Below are 20,661 nucleotides of genomic sequence, written 5' to 3'. Positions count from 1 at the left end.
GAAGCAATTATTGATGACTGAACTCACTTGGATGTGTTTACTTGCATTGTGGGTTCAGGGATACTGTATACACTCAAGGCCTTTTGCACATAGTTTGTATGTAACATTGTCTCCAAGAAGCTGTGAAAAGCTGTGAAGCATGGAAAAAGTACTGCATCTTTTTCTCGCAAATGTTTAAATATTGAGTTAATCAGAATCTCATAATCCCGTTAGCCTTTTTTTTTTTTTCATTATTTCCTGATCGTGGAAATGTGCTATCCCTTTTCACACTTAAAACTATTGGTCACCACAAACTCCAGATAATAACCCGATTGAGACTTTACACAGATGTATGACTCGCCCATTGTCAAGACAGTATCTGTAATACTACTGCTACTACTACTACTACTACTACTACTAATAATAATAATAGACAGCACGGTGATCAACTGTTTAGCACATCTGCCTAACAGTTCTGAGGACCTGGGTTTAAATGCGGCCTCACCTGTGTGGAGTTTGCATGTTCTCCCTGTGCTTGTGTGGGATTTCTCCGGGTACTCCGGTTTCCTTCCACGTTTTTTATACTGTACGTGCCCTGGATTAACTGCCGACCAGTTCAGGGTGCCTCTCCCCCAAAGTCAGCTGGGATAGGCTCCAGCACGCTCGGGACCCTAGTGAGAATAAGCGGTATAGAAAATGGACGGATGAATGATAATAATAATAATAATAATAATAATAAAAACGCAACTCTGCAGATATATAAATGTGACAACACATTGCCACTGTGAAATTTTGCTATTGTCAAAGTGGGTCAATCAAACTTTAGGAGGGGTGTATGAATTAATGTTTTTTTAACCAGGCAATGTATTTATTCTTTTAATAAATTATAAAATAATAAACAGCAGTAGTGACCGGAACCAGTGTTATTACATGCAGCCGTTCAGGAGGAACGCCAGCGAGCCAAGGAAAGGAATGAGAATGAGGTGGAGTCGACCAGCTGTGCCAATGAGGACATGCCCGTGGAGAAGATTCTGGAAGCCGAGCAGGCAGTGGAACCCAAAACCGAAACCTACATCGACACCAACCTTGGAGTTCCATCCAGTTCGGTGAGTTTTCCATTTTTTCCTTTTCTTTCTTTTTTTTTTTTTTTTTTTTTTTTTGCGGTGCAGTCTCCATACCATACCACTGTGGTTCCCAAGCCATGTTCCGTGGCACCCTGGTAGAGTCATCAGCGATGCCACAGGAAATAATCCAATTAAACTTAATATGTCTGAAAATTATTATTTATTCATTGCAAATATATCTTAGTTTATCTATGCCAGTGACGTATAGTGACAGGTGCAATAATGAAATACTCTTCCATTAGATGGCAAAAGGCGGCACGGTGGACGACTGGTTAGAGCGTTAGCCTCACAGTTCTGAGGACCCGGGTTCAATCCCCTGCCCCGCCTGTGTGGCGTTTGCATGTTCTCCCCGTGCCTGTGTGGGTTTTCTCCGGGCACTCCGGTTTCCTCCCACATCCCAAAAAACATGCATTAATTGGAGGCTCTAAATTGCCCGTAGGCATGACTGTGAGTGCGAATGGTTGTTTGTTCCTATGTGCCCTGCGATTGGCTGGCAACCAGTTCAGGGTGTACCCCACCTCCTGCCCGATGACAGCTGGGATAGGCTCCAGCACGCCCGCGACCCTAGTGAGGAGAAGCGGCTCAGAAAATGGATGGATGGATGGATAGATAGATGGCAAAAGGTACAACCCCAATTCCAATGAAGTTGGGACATTGTGGTAAACATAAATAAAAACAGAATAAAATGATTTGCAAATCATGTTCAACTTATATTTAATTGAATACACTACAAAGACAAGATATTTAATGTTCAAACTGATAAACTTTATTGTTTTTAGCAAATATTCATTAACTTAGAATTTTACGGCTGCAACACGTTCCAAAGAAGCTGGGACAGGGTCATGTTTACCACTGTGTTACATCACCTTTTCTTTTAACAACATTTAATAAACGTTTGGGAACTGCGGATACTAATTGTTGAAGCTTTGTAGGTGGAATTATTTCCCATTCTTGCTTGATGTACAGCTTCAGCTGTTCAACAGTCCAGGGTCTCCGTTGTCGTATTTTACGCTTCATAATGCGCTACACATTTTTAACGGTAGACAGGTCTGGACTGCAGGCAGGGCAGTCTAGTACCCGCACTCTTTTACGATGGAGCCACGCTGTTGTAACATGTGCAGAATGTGGTTTGGCATTGTTTTACTAAAATAAGCAGGGGCATCCATGAAAAAGACGTTGCTTGGATGGCAGCATATGTTTCTCCAAAACCTGTATGCACCTTTCAGCATTAATGGTGTCTTCACAGATGTGTAAGTTACCCATGCCATTGGCACTAACACAGCCCATACCATCACAGATGCAGGCTTTTGAACTTCGCGTCCATAACAGTCCGGATGATTCTTTTCCTCTTTGGCCCGGAGGACACGACGTCCACAATTACCAAAAACAATTTGAAATGTGGACTCGTCGGATCACAGAACACTTTTCCACTTTGCATCAGTCCATCTTAGATGAGCTCAGGCCCAGAGAAGGTGTTGTGTGTTCATAAATGGCCTTTGCTTTGTATAGTCGAGTTTCAAGTTGCACTTATGGATGTAGCGCCGAACTATATTTACTGGCATTTGTTTACTGAAGTGTGCCTGAGCCCATGTGGTGATATCTTTACACATAATATATACACATTCATGTCGGTTTTTGATGCAGTGCCGCCTGAGGGATCGAAGGTCACGGGCATTCAATGTTGGTTTTCGGCCTTGCCGCTTACGTGCAGTGATTTCTCCATATTCTCTCAACCTTTTGATGATATTATGGACCGTAGATGATGAAATCCCTAAATTCCTTACAAATGTACGTTGAGGAACATTGTCCTTAAACTGTTCGACTATTTTCTCACACACTTGTTCACAAAGAGGTGAACCTCACCCCATCTTTGCTTGTGAATGACTGAACAATTCAGGGAAGCTCCTTTTATACCCAATCATGGCACCCACCTGTTCCCAATTAGCTTGTTCACCTGTGGGATGTTCCAAACAGGTGTTTGATGAGCATTCCTTAACTTTGTTAGTCTTTTTTACCACCTGTCCCAGCTTTTTTGGAAGGTGTTGCAGCCATAAAATTCTAAGTTAATGATTATTTGCTAAAATCAATAAGGTTTATCAGTTTGAACATTAAATATCTTGTCTTTGTAGTGTATGTAATTAAATATAGGTTGAACATGATTTGCAAATCATTGTATTCTGTTTTCATTTAGGTTTAACACAACATCCCAACTTCATTGGAATTGGGGTTGTACAATAAACCTGTGTATCCACCTGTTGCCATTCATAAAGTAGAATACAGGTAAGTCATGGCTACCTGCAAGTACTGTATATCAGCTTTTAAAAAGGCCCAGATTTCACACTAAGTCCATTTATGAGTAAATGGAGACCATACATTCTGCCCCATTTTTGTTTAGTGGTGTGCCGGGAGGTTTTTCTTTTGTAAAATGAAAACCTTAGCTAATGGTTGGGAAACACTGCCATGCCATACCACAGTACCATATTCACAGAAAACTACTATTAAATGTGGTGGTTGTGGAGTTTCATAAATTAATGTAGCAGGTAATAGCACATGGTTTATTATCTTTCCACACGTGTTTATGTTTTTAAAACCAAATACATTTTTGTTTTTACTTGTTCAGGTGCGGCTACCGCTGTGTCTATTAGTATGGCTATTATTATATAGAGAGGGTATTGTTACGCTAAAATGTATATATAGTGTGCCACGGGACACGATTCCATTAAAAAAAAAAACGTTTAACTGTAAAAAATCATGTGGCCTGTCAGTTCATGGAGTATATGTTTTTTGTGCTCTGACAATCTATAAAAGTATAATAGTTTTGGGAGTCCACATTAGTTGTACTAATGTGCTTTGTTTTTGTTAGGCGTTCCTTCCAATTACCATGCACTGCCAGGTCTACACTTACATTCTTTTTGCACCTTGTCTTCGCTTAAAACAGATGATGTTTTGATGGCATTATTGAGAATCACACAGTAGGTTGCAAAATGATTGTCAAGGATTGGTGGTTGTTTTTTTGTTAAGTCAGAAAGTCCATTAGCATCCTGACATCTGCTGTTAAAGATGTTGCTGATTTGTCCTTTGGTGTGAGTGCCTCCTGCCCTTTTGATGATGACTGCTTGCTTGTGATCAGGAGCGTTCTCCTTGCTCACCTTGCACGAGCTCCCCTCGTTGCCAGTCACCCCCCGTATCCCCTCTGCAACAGCTGGCCATGTGGGCTGTCTTTGACACAGTGAAGACGAAAAGTGATGAATAATACAACAGGCAGACTGTTCTTGAAAGCATCCCCACATCGTCTCCGCTTCTCAGGAATTCTGCTGGAGCATAAGAAACATTGAAGTTGTGCAGCAGCCTAAGGAGGGCGAGAGTGAAGGAGAGAGGAAAGGTGAGGCTGAAGAAGACGGTGGGAGGAGAGAGCCAGAGCGGAGGGCTTCTTCTGGGAATCGTCTGCTTCAGGGGAGGGCAATGTCCTGTGAAGTGAAAGTGGAGATGTGAAGGCTGTTATGTGAGTAAATGGAGCTATTTTAGGTGGCCAGATAGACATGTGGTAGATGAACATTGACGTTAGGGTGTCAGCTCAGACACTCTTACTCACTCATTCACTGAGTGTGTTTAGGCCTTTCGCCACTAAAATTGGTGGTATGCAAGGTTCTTGTGGTCCATTGTTGGTTTGCGTTCACACAGCAAAAGAGGAAAATTTATGTATTTCTGGTTGATGACTCGGCAGAAGTAACTGCACTACAGCGACAATGTAGGTTCCGGTAAAGAAAATAATAAAAATCCAAAAATCCAATGACAAGTTAGTATAAATTACAGCAGTTACCTCTGTTATCAATAACATATTCTGATTTGTAAAACTAGTTATCCTGTGTGGGAGCCCACATTACATAGCATGATGCATAAGTCAAATTACAGTTGAAAATACTAAAAAAGCTCGATACTTTTCAAGCGTGGCATCTGAAATAAAATCCAGCGAGTAGTCATGCGATCAGAAATCTTCAGCGTTGCGGACTCCGTCTCGAAGGAAAACCTTCCTGGACCTCTCAACAGTAATACTCCCTAGCAGGGTCTTCATGCACTCTAGAAGAATTACCAGGAACTGTTTTTTTTCAGAGGGTTAGAGGTCCCGTGGTTGGAACACAAAGTTTTTGGTTCTGGAGTTCCTGCGGTAAAAAATAAAAATAAAAAAAGTCCCTCAACAACCGCTTGACTGCAGTTAAAATTAAAAGATAATATGCCGTAATTTCATCATCAAACATATGAGCACAACTATGTTTTCTCATTTACTCAATAAAAGTAGGGCTGTGAATTTCAAAATGAGAGCAAATAAATAAAAAGAAAGTATTACGTGTTCAAATAAAGTGCTTAACTTCAGAATAATTATTTGAAAAAAACTAACAAAATACAGATAATACTTAATGTTTTGATCATACAGGTAGAGGCAATATCATGCATTGTAAAAATGCATTATACATGGGTAGAAGGGTTTTCCAGAATTTTGAGGCCAGTTTTGGGGGGGTGTATTATACATGGGTGCGCATTATACACGAGAAATTGCGGTACACCTAACCAAAGCATTTGGTGATGCAGGAGTCTTTAAAGCTTTGAAGTTGAATCCCATTCATGTAATGTATACTTGTTTCTTCTTTAAATAACTTGTTGATGCTTTTTCTTCTTATTGAATAAAACTTGGGGTCGGAGGATAGGGGGTTGGGGGGGGGGGGGGGGGCAATTGGATTGGACTCTTAATAGTATGGTCTCAGGAACATTCAAATTATGAGGTTCCAGTGTATTTTATTGTATTGTGATTAATTAATAAAATTTAACTGTATGTTGCTTTTTGTGTTCAGTGACGTGACAGCAGTGGAAACAAAAAGAAAAGCTCTTTGAGGCTCTGCTGTACTTAAAAAAGGCATGGTTAGATACCTCTGGGATAACAATTTTGGATAACAGTCCACTTAACCAAACTGAGACCTAAGATGTTAGCAGAATAACTGCCTTGCAGGCTGTCTTGACCACAAGGACTCCTCTTCTCTCAAGTCACATTCCCTGCCTCTCGAACCCCCGCAAGGTCTCCATTGAGAAGCACTGCCCCGTGCTGTAATTAATCACAGGGCCCGGGCCTTGAGTGCCATGAATGGACCACCACCACCGTCTAATGGCTGGGGTCTGGCCAAGCTGAATAAAGTGTTTATCTCATGGTGACCTAGAACAGAAGTTAAACATGCGTTAGTGATGTGCGCTCAGTCAGATAAGGAGAAGTCTCTTCTTTAAGGTTTTAGTTACCTAATCCAGCAGGTGTTTTTTGTTTTCTTCTTTTTGGAGGGGATCCTTGACTTTATTTTGGATGGGTGCTCTCAAATGTCGATGCTCATATTTCTATAGAGCTTTAGTTGCTTATCCCTCATAAAAATATAGGCAGGAGGTGTTGTTATTTAAATGATAATTACCTGATGATTCATCCCCACTCCTGACGTATGAGTTTAAAAAACAAAAAGTGGGACACTTCACTTGAGTAATTCATTTCCATGCTGATGTGTGAGCATCCAATTTCCTTCCTGTTGTCACGCTCTTATTGGCTGGTTCAAGCAGAATAATGAAAAATTGAAAGGAAAATCTTCCTCCTCAAGCGATGACATTTTCATAGGCGAACGTGCGTCTCCCGTTTTACTCTTAACTTCCTCTGATGAACAACCTTGCTAGTTATAGTTGTATTTAACAGTTTTTCCAGTAATTAAATTTTGACATATTGTTTGTCACTTTGTGACAAAGTGAAATTGTGGCTTCTTGGAGGTTTTCCCCTCACAGCTCGCAACGGTGTCCCTCCATTGTGACCTGATAACATCCTAAAGGCTGCTTGGAGAATTGAACAGTGAGTACAGTAATGTGATACCTGAGGATTGGTGCAGGAAAACTCCTCTGTCATCTCCACAAACAGAGGCAAAGAAACCGGGTCAGTGTAAATACTGCTAAGATAGTCATGCAACATTCATGAGGCTTGCCGTGTTTAACGAGAACTCCGGGACTTGTGTAAGAGGTGAAGTTCAATTGTGTTGCACTGTTAAGACGCATTGTGTTTGCCTTTTGTTTCCACTGGGTCTGGCCTTTTACAATGAATTAGCTGATTTGTTTATGTGCTTTTGAGAGGAAGAGCGTCTCACAATATCCGTCATGCCCAACTACACCGTCCACATCTCCCAAGGAGATCAGACGCTGCAATATTCATGAGTTGCCAGTATTCACTCTCCCAATGAAGAATACGACACTACTTTTATTTTCCAAGAGTGTCTTCTTTGTGTCTGCTCTAACTTTTTTTTCTTGTTTCCCCTGCATCTCTGTGATACTCAGCAGTCAGTGTGAGTTTCACACCGAAGGGAGGGAACACGGAGGACAGACAGAGATGTCTCTGGTCCGTTTGTTACAAAAGGAGGACGTGAGTGGAGGGACGCTTTCTCCTTCATCCTGAACTAATCTCCTCTTGAGAGGTGCAGTTGATAGTGTGGATCCGCCAAGCTTTTAGAATCGATCAACAGGCTTTGGAGGAAGAAACTGAGGAGGTTATGCCGATTATGTTCGTATGCGAGTTCACACGGGGATACTTAGAACTTAAGCATACTTACCTCATTTAAATTATACACAAAAGCGTGTGCTCAGTCTTTGTTTACAGAGATTCATATCAAGTATTTGTATTCCTAGGATGGCAGCAGATCACTCATTACAGATTGGCACAAGCACTTGGGATTGTCAATCCCCTGCTCGAGTGGATTTACATTTTAGTTAGCCAGGCATGCTGGGTCTGTGTTGCATTACAATCTCAGCACTGTATAATACGTACATTCACTTTTGGTCAAAGAACAAAGCCTCTGAACATTTTCTGATTAACACTTTCGGGCAGGCAGTCCTTGTATCATTTTTGAAACTTCAGGTGCTTTCAGAGGAGACGCACTTGACTTTGATCAAAAGTCACTTATATAACGTACACATAAATACACTAGATTGGCTGGCAACCAGTTCAGGGTGTACCCCGCCTCCTGCCCGATGATAGCTAGGATAGGCTCCAGCACGCCCGTGACCCTAGTGAGGAGAAGCGGCTCAGAAAATGGATGGATGTATAAATACACTATGTGGGCATAATTATAGTAGGCCCCTTAGTTCCCCTTTAGTCCTAATTACTCATTGTCCCAGGGCATTTGACATTTCTGTATTTCTAACTTTACTGGGTATAGTTCAACTCAAGGTGGTTTCACAATTCAGTTAGTTGTGAAAGCTGTCAAACTTAACATAACAAAAACAGTGTGCATTAATTTAAAAAAAATTTGAAAATTGTGCTAACTTTTTAAGCACCAGTAGCTAACTGGCATTAGCTTTTCCTAGTTGGGTTCATTATCAGGGCAAATCCCCCTCTTCCCTCCACCATGCAGGAATTGAAAATGTTGCTAACATGAGGACACAAGTCATCGCTTTCAGACACACAGCTCTTGCTCATGCTAGCTTGTAACACCCACATACGCAAACGCACAAAACGACCCTGACATTTCTCCCGGATGCGCAGAAGTTTTCAAAATATAATCACCTCTTCCAAAATAAACACACTATGAATATCCATCCATCAATCCATTACCTGAGCCGCTTCTCCTCACTAGGGTCGCAGGTGTGCTTGAGCCTATCCCAGCTGTCATCAGGCAGGAGGCGGGGTACACCCTGAACTGCTTGCCAGCCAATCGCAGCGCACATAGAAACAAACAACCATTCGCACTCACAGTCATGCCTACGGGCAATTTAGAGTCTCCAATTAATGCATGTTTTTGGGATGTGGGAGGAAACCGGAGTGCCCGGAGAAAACCCACGCAGGCACGGGGAGAACATGCAAACTCCACACAGGCGGGGCCAGGGATTGAACCCGGGTCCTCAGAACTGTGAGGCTGACGCTCTAACCAGTCGGACACCGTGCCGCCCACTATGCATATTTCGCATCTTATTTTGACTACAGAGGGTACCGGTCAGAGGCTTTGAAAGGGTAAGATGTGACCCGCGGGCCCAGGTCTGCTACTGTATATAGTGTGTGTTATTTACAAAAATGAATAGCATGTAGATATAAGAACCTTTAACACAGACATCATGTAAAAAAATTGTCACATGCCGACATATAGCTGCCCAAAGCTTTTATACAGACCGAAAATACCCTTACACACAGGTGGAGTCCTGCCGCTTATGGTTCTGATAGGATTGAGGCTCAGAAGGTCAACTTCGCGCCGCCCCCCATTTTATCTGTGCAGTTTAGCCAGAACAATTTAAGCAAATTAATGTACATCTCAATACTTCTTTACATTTGATGGCGTTTGCTGTCATAACAGCAGATCATTCTCCCTGTTTTGCGTGAATGTCATTTAATAATTTCGCTCCCAACGTGATGCAAGGCTTAATAAAAGTCTGGTCAGTGTCTTGAAAAATAATAGCTGTGTTCATCTGCGTGATCCTTTCTCCAAGCTTTTATGCTCATCTCCCCTCATGGCTTGAGTGGCTCTCATGAAGTAAAATCAATTGATGACCTTTCCTGCTTGATTCATTAGGGCATTTTATTTCACATAGAAATGTTCCTATTTTGCAAGCTAAAGGGACAAGGCAGTGTGACCTTTATCCATCCCACTTCAAAGAACTGCATGGTTTTATCTTCTGTCAATATCTAATTTTCTACAGCTAAAATGGTGACATTAACAATATGTAAAGGATGTATAAAAAAACAGTGGAGGCATTGTGGCCATGACCACTTTGGATCTGAAGTCACATTAAAGCTCCTCAGCACTGTGTTGAAATGTCAGCTGGGGCCTCTTGAGCTCCACTCGCTGTCCAAAACAGCTGCTTTGTGTCTGCTAAAAGAGCCACACAAAAAAAGAAGTCTGCTCAGTAAAAGTATTTTTCTGCAGTGTCATAGTAGTGGTATAGTATATCGTAGTATATAGTACTATAGTATATAGTAGTATAGGATAGTAGTAGTATGTAATGCTATAGTATATTGTAGTATAGTTTAGTATAGTATAGTAGTAGTATAGTATAGTACAAAAATAGTGCTTAACAAATTAATTAGACAAATGTAAGGTTTATCCCACAGCTGCCCATAAATTCGACAGCAATGGTTATCCCCAATGTAATTTTTGTATGGTTCTGTCATGGTTAATACACCAATATATGAAAGCTCTTTAATTGAAGTAATATTTTTAATGCTATTATTGTTTTTCATGCATTTTTAAGTGAACTTGCTTGTTGTTGTCAATATTGTTATTTACTTCTGTTGGCATTCCTAAAAGAAAAAAGTTTTAATGGTTTAATGTTATGCTTGATTAAGTTCTAACTTCTCATAGAAGTCCAGTGAGCCAACTCAAATGTGTTGAAATCAGTTTGAAATTCCTCATTCGTGATCAAAAGGGTAAAACATCAAAAGCTCACTGAAAATTAAAGGGTTTGCATTAAAGCTTTTAATGAAGAGGAGTGGTATCGAAGACAAATAGGACAATGTGATCTAATATGTTTCATATGCAATATACGTATATTTACTCCATGCACTGGGAAACAGTAACACAGCGGAACCTCCAAAATTTAACACAATCCACTCTGTGACGCAGTTTTACAAATTAGTTTGTTCTGGAGTCAATCTGGAACATCAGGTGACTTGTATTAATTTTAAAGGCAATGTTTTAAATATGTGAACATTCTTATCAGTCATGCATGTGTACAATCAAAACAAACAAAAATGATCTGATAAGTGCTCAACTTTTGTTTAACTTTTAAGGCATATTTTACCTGAAAAGTTTGGTTTAACTCCAATTTTTCCGACTTTGGAGGTTCCAACTGTGTTTTTGGTGTTCTTGTTTCTCCTCTTAAGATTCTTTTATTCATAGAATTGTTCACATTTATCAGAGTGATAATACATAAGTAAACACACAATGTAAATACCTAATTTATGTTCTTCTGTCTTTCCTTCCTTGCAGCCCAACGACCCGGTGACAAACATCTGTCAGGCTGCTGACAAACAGCTCTTTACGTTAGTTGAGTGGGCCAAGAGGATTCCCCACTTCTCTGAGCTGCCACTGGACGACCAGGTCATCCTTCTACGAGCAGGTCTGTTAAAAATGGACTCAAATGCTATGCCTGAACCAACCAGATAATCCACAATGACTAGTGTTCTAATTCGATTTAAAAAGAAGGACAGAATATAATTTGTTATAATTCATAGACACATGATGGACGAAAGTCATTTTTCATCAATGAGGGTTGGGGTTGAATCATCAGCATGAGTTGCATTTTGACCACAGAAACCTTCCCCAGGGAGTCAGGAAGACCAATGTGTGTTTCAAATGTGTGTTACAATCACGGAAACCACCCTCTTATTTATTTACTCCACAAATAAAAAGGGGAGGGGTTAGTTGTTTCTCAAGTTTCAGCAACTTTGGAGGCAAGTTAATCAAGGGGTAATACAGTATATCTGATTGGATGACTTCTTGTCACATTTTGTTTCATCTGCCATGCTTTAAAGGCCACAGCTGGATGAGTTCGACAGGCCATATTACTACTGCTGTCTGAATACCACTTCATATAGCAGATGTGCAGCCAATTAATGGGTAATGTTCTAGAATTGATCACAGCCATGTGTTGCGCTCAGTGCCCTGTAACTAAACAAGAGGCAAACGGAATACTTTGTGTCTGATATTTGTAGAGACACTCAAGCAGTGTGAATTGTCTGTCATTTCTATTCCATTCGCCAACATCACATGCAGGAGGGTCTTTCAGGGTCTCCCAACACATTACCCCTGTTGGCTGCCTGTCGCTCCAAATTACACCATTATATTCTTAATCCACCTTGAGGAAAAGAAATGCTATTACACACCCCTGAAATCAAAAAGCATCCTCCTATCAGTCGTTATTCTGTACACACACGAGTGATGGAGAGACTTCATCTCAGCAGAGAGAGTGAGAGAGACATTATTCCAGAGAGCTCGTCTCCTCCCGGCTCTCAGGTTTTCTATAAATAACCTCTTTAGTTCTGCTGTATCGCAGATAAAAGAAACCCGGCTCCTCTCATACCGAACGCAACTCAAGGGAGAAGAGGCGAGTGTTGCCAGGCAGAACTGTTAAAGGAGCCCTGTCACTCAAAGATCAGTGTCTTGTGTCTTTGCTGCTCTTGGTGTCAAGCCCCTGCTTTGGCACATCAAGCCTGTTGTCTTTATCATGTTGGCAGCCACAGTTCATCCCTTTTACACGCCTGTCTCTTCAGAAAGTATGAATCCAATGTCTTAGTAATAACCCAATGCCGGTGCTTGAGACCCCTGAACGCTTTCACCACGCAGCTTAATTGAATCATTGCAGTTCTCCCCCCACACCCGCCCTTTGTTGTCAGTTTCATTTAGCCTGAAGGCACTGTGAACTTTTGTACCAGAATTTGCTTGTTTTCTTCCCTAACTTCACACTTTTCCTCAATCCCTCTCACCATCTTTTCCCCAGGTTGGAATGAACTCCTCATTGCGTCATTTTCTCACCGTTCGATAGCCGTTAAAGACGGGATTCTGTTGGCCACCGGGCTGCACGTCCACCGCAACAGCGCCCATAGTGCCGGAGTGGGAGCCATCTTTGACAGGTCTGTGGGAGTTTCGCCTTGTACAAATTGAAGCATGCATTTCATTTGCTTATTTATGAGCTGCATCATGTTTGGTGATATGAAATTTCCTGAAAGAAAATGTCACTGGCAGGCAGTATGCTTTGATTTAGGTTGCAGTGTAGTCCTAGTCATCATATATTGAATGTTTTTGAGTATTACCACATCACACAAAAAAACTGTGGAACCTGAAGTCGAACACTCCTGAGGCTGTACAATTAGAATTTGGCAAAATATTCAACAAGATATGGACCAGCTTGCATGCAGTCATGCAGTCTGGCGGCTCATTTTGTTGAATTGCAGCATGTTTTGACAAAATAATTTTTTTTATGAGGCGGCACTTATTTTCACATTATTAGAATTAGAATCTTTATTGTGTCCATCCATCCAGCCATCCATCCATTTTCTTCCGCTTATCCGATGTCGAGTCGTGGGGGCAGTAGCTTTAGCAGGGAAGCACAGTCTTCCCTCTCCCCAGCCACTTCATCCATCTCTTCCGGGGGGGATCCCGAGTCGTTCCCAGGCCAGCCGGGAGACATAGTCTCCCCAGCGTGTCCTGGGTTGTCCCCAGGGTCTCCTTCCAGTGGGACATGCCCAGAACACCTCACCAGGGAGGCGTACAGGAGGCATCCTCATCAAATGCCAGAGCCACCTCATTTGGCACCTCTCAATGTGGAGGAGCAGCTGCTCGACTCTGAGCCCCTCCCAGATGACCGAGCTATCTCTGAGGGAGAGCCCGGACACCCTGTGACGGAAACACATTTCGGGACCTTTTTCTTTCAACCCACAGCTCGTGACCATAGGTTAAGGTACGAACGTACATCGACCGGTAAATTGAGAGCTTCACCTTTTGGCTCAGCTCCTTTTTCACCACAACGGACCGATACAAAGTCCACATCACTGCAGACGCTGCACCGATCCACCTGTTGATCTCCCATCCCATTTTTCCCTGACTCGTGAACAAGACCCCAAGAAAATTTAACTCCTCCAATTGGGAGCAGAATCTCATTCCTGACCTGGAGAGGGCAAGCCACCCTGACTGAAGACCATGGTCTCAGATTTGGAGGTGCTGATTTTCATCCCACCCGCTTCACACTCGGCTGTGACACGCTCAAGTGAGAGTTACATACAGATCAAGGCTTGATGAAGCCAACAGAACCACATTATCTGCAAATAGCATAGATGCAATACTGAGTCCACAAAACCGGACCCCTTCTACGCCTCGGCTGCTCCTAGAAATTTTGTCCATAAAACTTACGAACAGAATCGGTGACAAAGGGCCGCCTTGGCGGAATCTAACCCTCACCGGAAACGAATCCGACTTACTGCCGGCAATGCGGACCAAACTCTGACACTGGTCGTACGACCGAACAACCCGATCTGTATTGTTCTTTATATTATTGTTAGGGCAAAATGTACAACGAAATTGGGGTTACTGTCCCACATTAATGCCATAGACATACACTCAAGAAAGATATACTATTATTGTGGTCATCGCAGTGGTCACGTGTCTTTATATGTAAAGAAAAAAATTATAAAATAAATATATTTCTGGCGGCACGGTGGACGACTGGTTAGAGCGTCAGTCTCACAGTTCTGAGGACCTGGGTTCAATCCCCGGCCCCGCCTGTGTGGAGTTTGCATGTTCTCCCCGCGCCTGTGTGGGTTTTGTCCGGGCACTCCGGTTTCCTCCCACATCCCAAAAACCTGCATTAATTGGAGACTCTAAATTGCCCGTAGGTGTGACTGTGAGGGAAATATATTTCTCTGGAAGACAGTTTCAAGTGTGGTTTAATCCATCCATCCATTTTCTGAGCCGCTTCTCCTCACTAGGGTCGCGGGCGTGATGGAGCCTATCCCAGCTGTCATCGGGCTGGAGGCGGGGTACGCCCTGAACTGGTTGCCAGCCAATCGCAGGGCACATACAAACAAACAACCATTCACACACACAGTCACACCTACGGGCAATTTAGAGTCTCCAATTAATGCATGTTTTTGGGATGTGGGAGGAAACCGGAGTACCCGGAGAAAACCCACGCAGGCACGGGGAGAACATGCAAACTCCACACAGGCGGGGCCGGGGATTGAACCCTGGTCCTCAGAACTGTGAGGCTGACGCTCTAACCAGTCGGCCACCGTGCCGCCGTGTGGTTTAATATAAGGAAAAATAAAACAAATCCCATAAGGGGGGGGAAAGCTTAACGTGTTTCAAATAATGTGATTGTCGTTTTGTTTTTCTGTAAGCGAAGGAGAATATTTTTATTGAAAAACGAAAATCTAATTTTTGTGGAAAAAAAATCTGAAACTATAGATTTATATCGCCGACCCCTAAGTACACAGGATAAAAAAATAGAGCCCTGTGTGTTATATTGTTTTTATGTTTTACTAGAGGCTGCACTGACTATTGTTGTTTTCTTTTTTTTTTTTTACTTTCACATTTTTAATTATGTATTTTAATTGGTTTGGTAATGTTTCTATTCACACAACATATGAATCTAAAGCATAACAATCAAAACTCTTTGTTGTTCATAAAGTGTCAGAAGAATTCATTATGTTACCCAACGCTAAAGGGCATGGAAAAAAAAAAAATCCATGCAATTCCAAATCACTTGCGGTGAAGGAACCCCCCTGGTGACTATTGTTGATGTTTCAGGTTTCAACAAACCGTCACAGGGTAATATCTTAACAGGCGGCTACAGCATCTGTTGAGCAGCGGTGTTTTTCGATGATTTATTCTCAAAAGTATTTGCATCTTGTGGTTTCTTAATTATTGAGACATGCTGCTTTATTCTGTTTCACAACATTAGGTACCCCCACACAATCTCATGAGATCCAACACAAGAGCTTTGTTCAAGATTCTGTCTTAATAATTGTAGTTTGCTATGGCAACCTGCATCAAACTGGTGGTCTTTCTAATATCTGGGATATTTTATTTAGTGAGGAACAAAATATGGAACAGAACAAAACAGAAACATTTTTAAACAGTATTTGATACACTTCTTGTCCTGGAATTTGATTCTGCGAGCATGTTTAATGAAGTTGCCAGTGAGTGTCTGTTGTTTTGCCAGTTGAATCATCCTTAAACAAGAGACAAAACTGGCAGTAGGTTTCATAGCAGTGTTTGAGTCATCTGTCAATATCTGTGCCAGCCTCTGTACAATCTGCAGTCACAGCCTCGGGACATATTACATCTCTGTAATAAGTGTGGCATGCTTTAAGATACACACAGCTGATAATGTTTATTTATCTAAATCTCTCTCGCTTTCTCGCTGTCTTCCTCATTTAAATGAGATGGATTAGCATAACCACCTCAGTCTTTTTTTCTGTGTTGTTTTGAGTTGCAAATTGAATTACAATGAGTTTAGAGTCACTATTGACTCCACTGAAAAGGAGAGTGGGGGTGTGGGTGGGTGACGAAATGCAGAGGGTGTGACTTTGTCAGAGAAGGGCGAGGAGTACCAGCGACTGAATGTGCTGACACTCCCTCTTGTGACGTCACACGCTGGCACACACAAACATAAGTGGGGTTGCTGGTTTCAGATTACACACAGTTTGCTCTGTGACTTTCTTACTGTGAATAGCCTGTACTGTAAATGGAGTTGTTGTTTTTTTTAAATCCGAGAGCTGTGACAATATGCATGTGTTCATCTCTAGATTGATTTGAGCGTAATTATAGAAAATGAGAAACGTTTTGTATGATCTCATTGGTGCCTATTACATATAACATGCATTTCTTTATCTCCACTTTTTTGTATCTTTTGTGCAGAGTGCTCACTGAGCTGGTGTCCAAGATGCGGGATATGCAGATGGATAAGACAGAACTAGGGTGCCTTCGAGCTATAGTCCTTTTCAACCCAGGTAACTATGAGTGAGATTTTCAGTGGATCTTTTTACAAGCTGTACATAATAATCTGTTTCACCGATGGCAGTAAAAACAACAGTCTTTTTATCCTCGCTTTGATGTAACTTTGAACCAACAATAATTAGATGGAGAAATTAGACCTCTAAACAGCAGAAACATGTCTGAAACCTGTTGTGAAACTGGAACGTCGCTCTGGGTTTTGTAGTTTTGAAACGGCGCCAGAAACTGGAGAACTGTTGCAGACCAAGTGTTTACTCATCTCAGAAGAGGGAAAACCAGATGAAAAATGCAATTGGCTGAGTACTGACAAAAGTGTGTATGAGTTTTTATATAAAATACTTGGATAGGATAATGCTCATGAAGGAACTTGGAAAGCTTCTGCCTTTTAATTGTAACCAGCTGCCTCACTGTCTAGGAAAGAAAAGTAGGCATCTTTCAAAGCCACATACACTCCTTTTCTTAAAGTGTTGTGCAAGAAGTACTGAAACATTGAACTGATGGACATGTATTTTCCAAAGTGTACAGAAGTTTAAATTAAGTTTTAATTTCACCCAAAAGCTGAGTATTCTTAACATTGGGTGAGTCGTGTATATCATATCTCAGATATACTGTAATCATTATGATTATTAGTAATGTGTGCTTATCCCACCACAGTAAACCAGCACAAGTAGAGTTGTTTACATAACTATAACCTAGCAAAAGTTGTTTTTTGCTTGTACTTTTGATCAATTTCACAAACAAATATGTCAGAATAATTTAGGATCACACAAACCTGCAAAATCGACTGAAAACACACAAAAAACTGATGAATTTTAAATGTGTATTGTAATTTCATACTTGACACAACACACTTTTGTGGTGAAGCTTTATAAGCACAAATGCTACAACAATGTATTCTTACCATTTTTCGGAAAGTAACATTCTTGTGCATGCTTAGGCTAAATACCCTTGATTTTCACACACTACTGCTTTCAGTGTTTAGACATTTTCATTTTCAAAAACATCCACTTTGAGACTCCACATCTGTTTTCCATTTTCAGTTAAAGATGATGCTGTGATGATGCCCTTCTTGTGCAGTGGCTCTAGCTAGTGGAGGAATTAAATTCCAGTTTCTACACTTCCACTTCTTAACAATTTGAGAACATGTTTCATAAAGTATGATTTTACATACTGGAGGTTAAAACAGGCAAAAATGAACAGAGCTGTGACTCTTCAATTCCTATTTTGAACAGGTGAGATCTTTTGAACACCATGATTTCCTAGTGAAACAAAGCCTGCCACAACAACTTCTTTGACCTGAGCTCCATGTTTTGCACTGTTACAAACGAACAACATGCTGTCTTGGCAAAATAACCCATTAAACCAAACCACCAACATCACCCAGTGTGGGATTGCCCATCCCTCTGAGGCCAATGTGGATCAAACCAAACCAGACACACTGATCCTCTGTGTTCCACTTTTGTTCGGGACTCTGTCGGGCCTACTGGCCCCACTTCACTCCTTTGCCTGAGTCCTTGTTAATTAGAGTTCACCAGATTGTTCTGACAGAAAAAAAGGGAGCGCTCCATTCTCACTGTGTCATCTTGAGTTCAGCCATTAGTGGTAAATGTTTTTTTTTTTGTTCATCTCCAATGTTAATCAACGATGTCATCACATAGGAGTGCTAATTGCACAGAATGCAAGGTACACAAAGTCCTCAAAGGGCCGGGAGGTTAAAGCTAAACTTGTCTGTCTGTCAGAAACTCCTGTCCTTCATTTGTGTTTCACAAGCCCACAGCATTAAGGTGAGAAATTGCTTGCCAATTTAATAACAGTAGGGCTCCTTCTATCTGAAATAAAAAACGGTAACCCCCAAGTAGAAATAAGTTTATTTTAGCGTTGTCTCTGACTTACAGCTGTCATCTTTGTGTCGCTTCCCAGACTCCAAAGGTTTGTCAAACCCAAGTGAGGTAGAGGCTCTGAGAGAGAAAGTCTACGCGTCTTTAGAGGCCTACTGCAAACACAAGTACCCGGAGCAGCCTGGCAGGTATGACAACACTTATAATTCGAAAGTCAAAACGACCTTGTGGAGTTTCTAACTCATCATTTCCTGTTGTGGTAAGAAAAGCACTGCGCCTTCTGCAGTAAAATCATTCTCATGCAAGACAACGTACCATCCCATGCTGAAAATAATAACATTGAACTTTTAGCTGTTCTGGGTTTAAAGGGGGAAAACTCACAGTGTGGCAACTACAATCCTCGCCCCTCAAACCTATTGAGAACCTATCGAGCATCCTTAAAAGGAAATTCTAACAGCTGCTCTGGAAGGCAAGTCTGGCGTCCTCCAATGATTTACAGGCGGAAACTATCCATGAACTCACAATTTCAATGGAGGAAAGAGTTGTTAAGCTCATATTGATCTCAATTGGTAAAGATGTTTTTGTTTTTTAAAAGATCTTAATCAAGTGACAGACAGATTCTTACACCCTTTTTCCACCGTTGTGCACGGTTCGGCACCTTCGGATTCACAGTTTCACAGATTAGTTTTTTTTTAATTCCCACTTTTACTTTTTTTTTTTATTTTTTTTTTTTTTTTTGTGGGGGAACCAGACCTGAAAATCCGTATTGGCAATACATCCCTGCTTATTAAAGAATTTAGGGGGTTAAAAAAAATAATAATAATCATAATAATAATAATATGTATATATATGTTTTCGTCTTCAATTATAATGACCATCAATTATCCACGGATTTTGGCTATTCGCGGTCGGGCCCAGTCCCTATCCGTCACGAGTATCAGGGTCCACTGTATAATTGCTGATGATTTAAAAAAAAAAATCACTGTTAATCGCATTGACTATTGAAGAAAATGGACAAAAACAACAAATGCAAACTTTTTGTGGCGTCAGTCACCAAGCGGTACGGTTCAGTTCAACGAGGCGGTATAGAGCAAATCACTTCTGACTATGCATAATGCATACAGATCGAAACTGAACCGTATTTCTCGGTGAAAACTGGGCTCAATGTTCCCTCCATCCTCCCTCCTGCTAACTTAATCGCTTGGCTGTGTGACAGATTTGCCAAGCTGCTGCTGAGGTTACCGGCACTGCGCTCCATCGGCCTCAAGTGTCTGGAGCACTTGTTCTTCTTCAAGCTCATAGGCGACACGCCCATCGACACCTTCCTCATGGAAATGCTAGAAGCTCCGCATCAAATGACATAATAGCAGAGAGGATGGGGCCTTCATCTGCCTCCTCTTTATTTCCCAGCAGCCCTTTGGTCAAAAGCAGCAGGGTCCTTTTTTAAAATGTTCCACCTCCACCGAGAGACAGATCCTGCGATGATGAACATTTTCCCTCTTCACCGTCAATCCCGCAGAAACAGCTAATTAATTATGGGTGTGTTTTTATACCTTGTAAAGTACTATATATATATATATATATATATATATATATATATATATATATATATATATATATATATATATATATATCACAACAACGTGTTGGAGAGAAGACAGAAGCAATGTACTGAGCCTTCATTAGCATTTTCTCAGCATCCTCATAGTCAACACTTGCAGGGTGTACGCAAACGTGGTGTGGACGTCATGTTGAGACCCTCAGCCTCGTGAGCAGGACAATCTTGCAGATACATGGGCTATCCGGGCCTCTTGGGTTTCATCAAGACTGATTCAAAACAAACTCGAGGTCCTTGCCTGACTGGACTCAACACGTCTTGCACTAGTTGTTTTTTTTTTTGGGGGGGGGGGGGGGGGGGTCAGCTTTCTGGGATCTCCAACTTAACAGGTGTGCTACAAAGACTGCAAGCGATGAACCTCAGGTGTCTGGCCCAGTTCCAAACAAATCCAACCATGTCTTACTGTATCAACACTGTGCAACAACATCGGCCTAATCAGGAAAATGTTGTGATCCACCTCGAGATGCTGACGGGGGGAGGGGGGGGCGGGGGCGGGGTTGTTTGTAATGTATGTACAATCTGCACAGTCCTTTGTGCACACAGGAAGAAGCCAGGCAGTTGTCAGTTGACACTACATGCGACCGGCCACTGGCATT

At 41.6% G+C, this 20,661-nt stretch overlaps 1 protein-coding gene across 2 annotated transcripts in view; it reads left to right on the top strand.

Moving 5' to 3' along the window:
- rxraa (retinoid X receptor, alpha a) overlaps positions 1 to 20,331 on the top strand; it is a 112,596-nt gene extending 92,265 nt beyond the window's left edge. Inside the window, exons 6-11 of one of the 2 annotated variants that reach the window (XM_061698216.1) lie at positions 916 to 1,085; positions 11,087 to 11,216; positions 12,597 to 12,729; positions 16,514 to 16,605; positions 18,530 to 18,635; positions 19,664 to 20,331. In XM_061698216.1, the coding sequence (XP_061554200.1) occupies positions 916 to 1,085; positions 11,087 to 11,216; positions 12,597 to 12,729; positions 16,514 to 16,605; positions 18,530 to 18,635; positions 19,664 to 19,811 (779 nt within the window). In that variant the 3' untranslated portion in view covers positions 19,812 to 20,331. Of the gene's footprint in view, positions 1 to 900; positions 1,086 to 11,086; positions 11,217 to 12,596; positions 12,730 to 16,513; positions 16,606 to 18,529; positions 18,636 to 19,663 lie in introns of both variants that reach the window. The other variant, XM_061698215.1, reaches the window with a different exon arrangement.
- Positions 20,332 to 20,661: the final 330 nt, after the last annotated feature.

The sequence above is a fragment of the Phycodurus eques genome, chromosome 15 (genome assembly GCF_024500275.1).
Source record: "Phycodurus eques isolate BA_2022a chromosome 15, UOR_Pequ_1.1, whole genome shotgun sequence".
Classification (NCBI taxonomy): Eukaryota; Metazoa; Chordata; class Actinopteri; order Syngnathiformes; family Syngnathidae; genus Phycodurus; species Phycodurus eques.
Note: the sequence above shows the minus strand (reverse complement) of the source record. Positions and strands in the feature narration are given on the sequence as shown.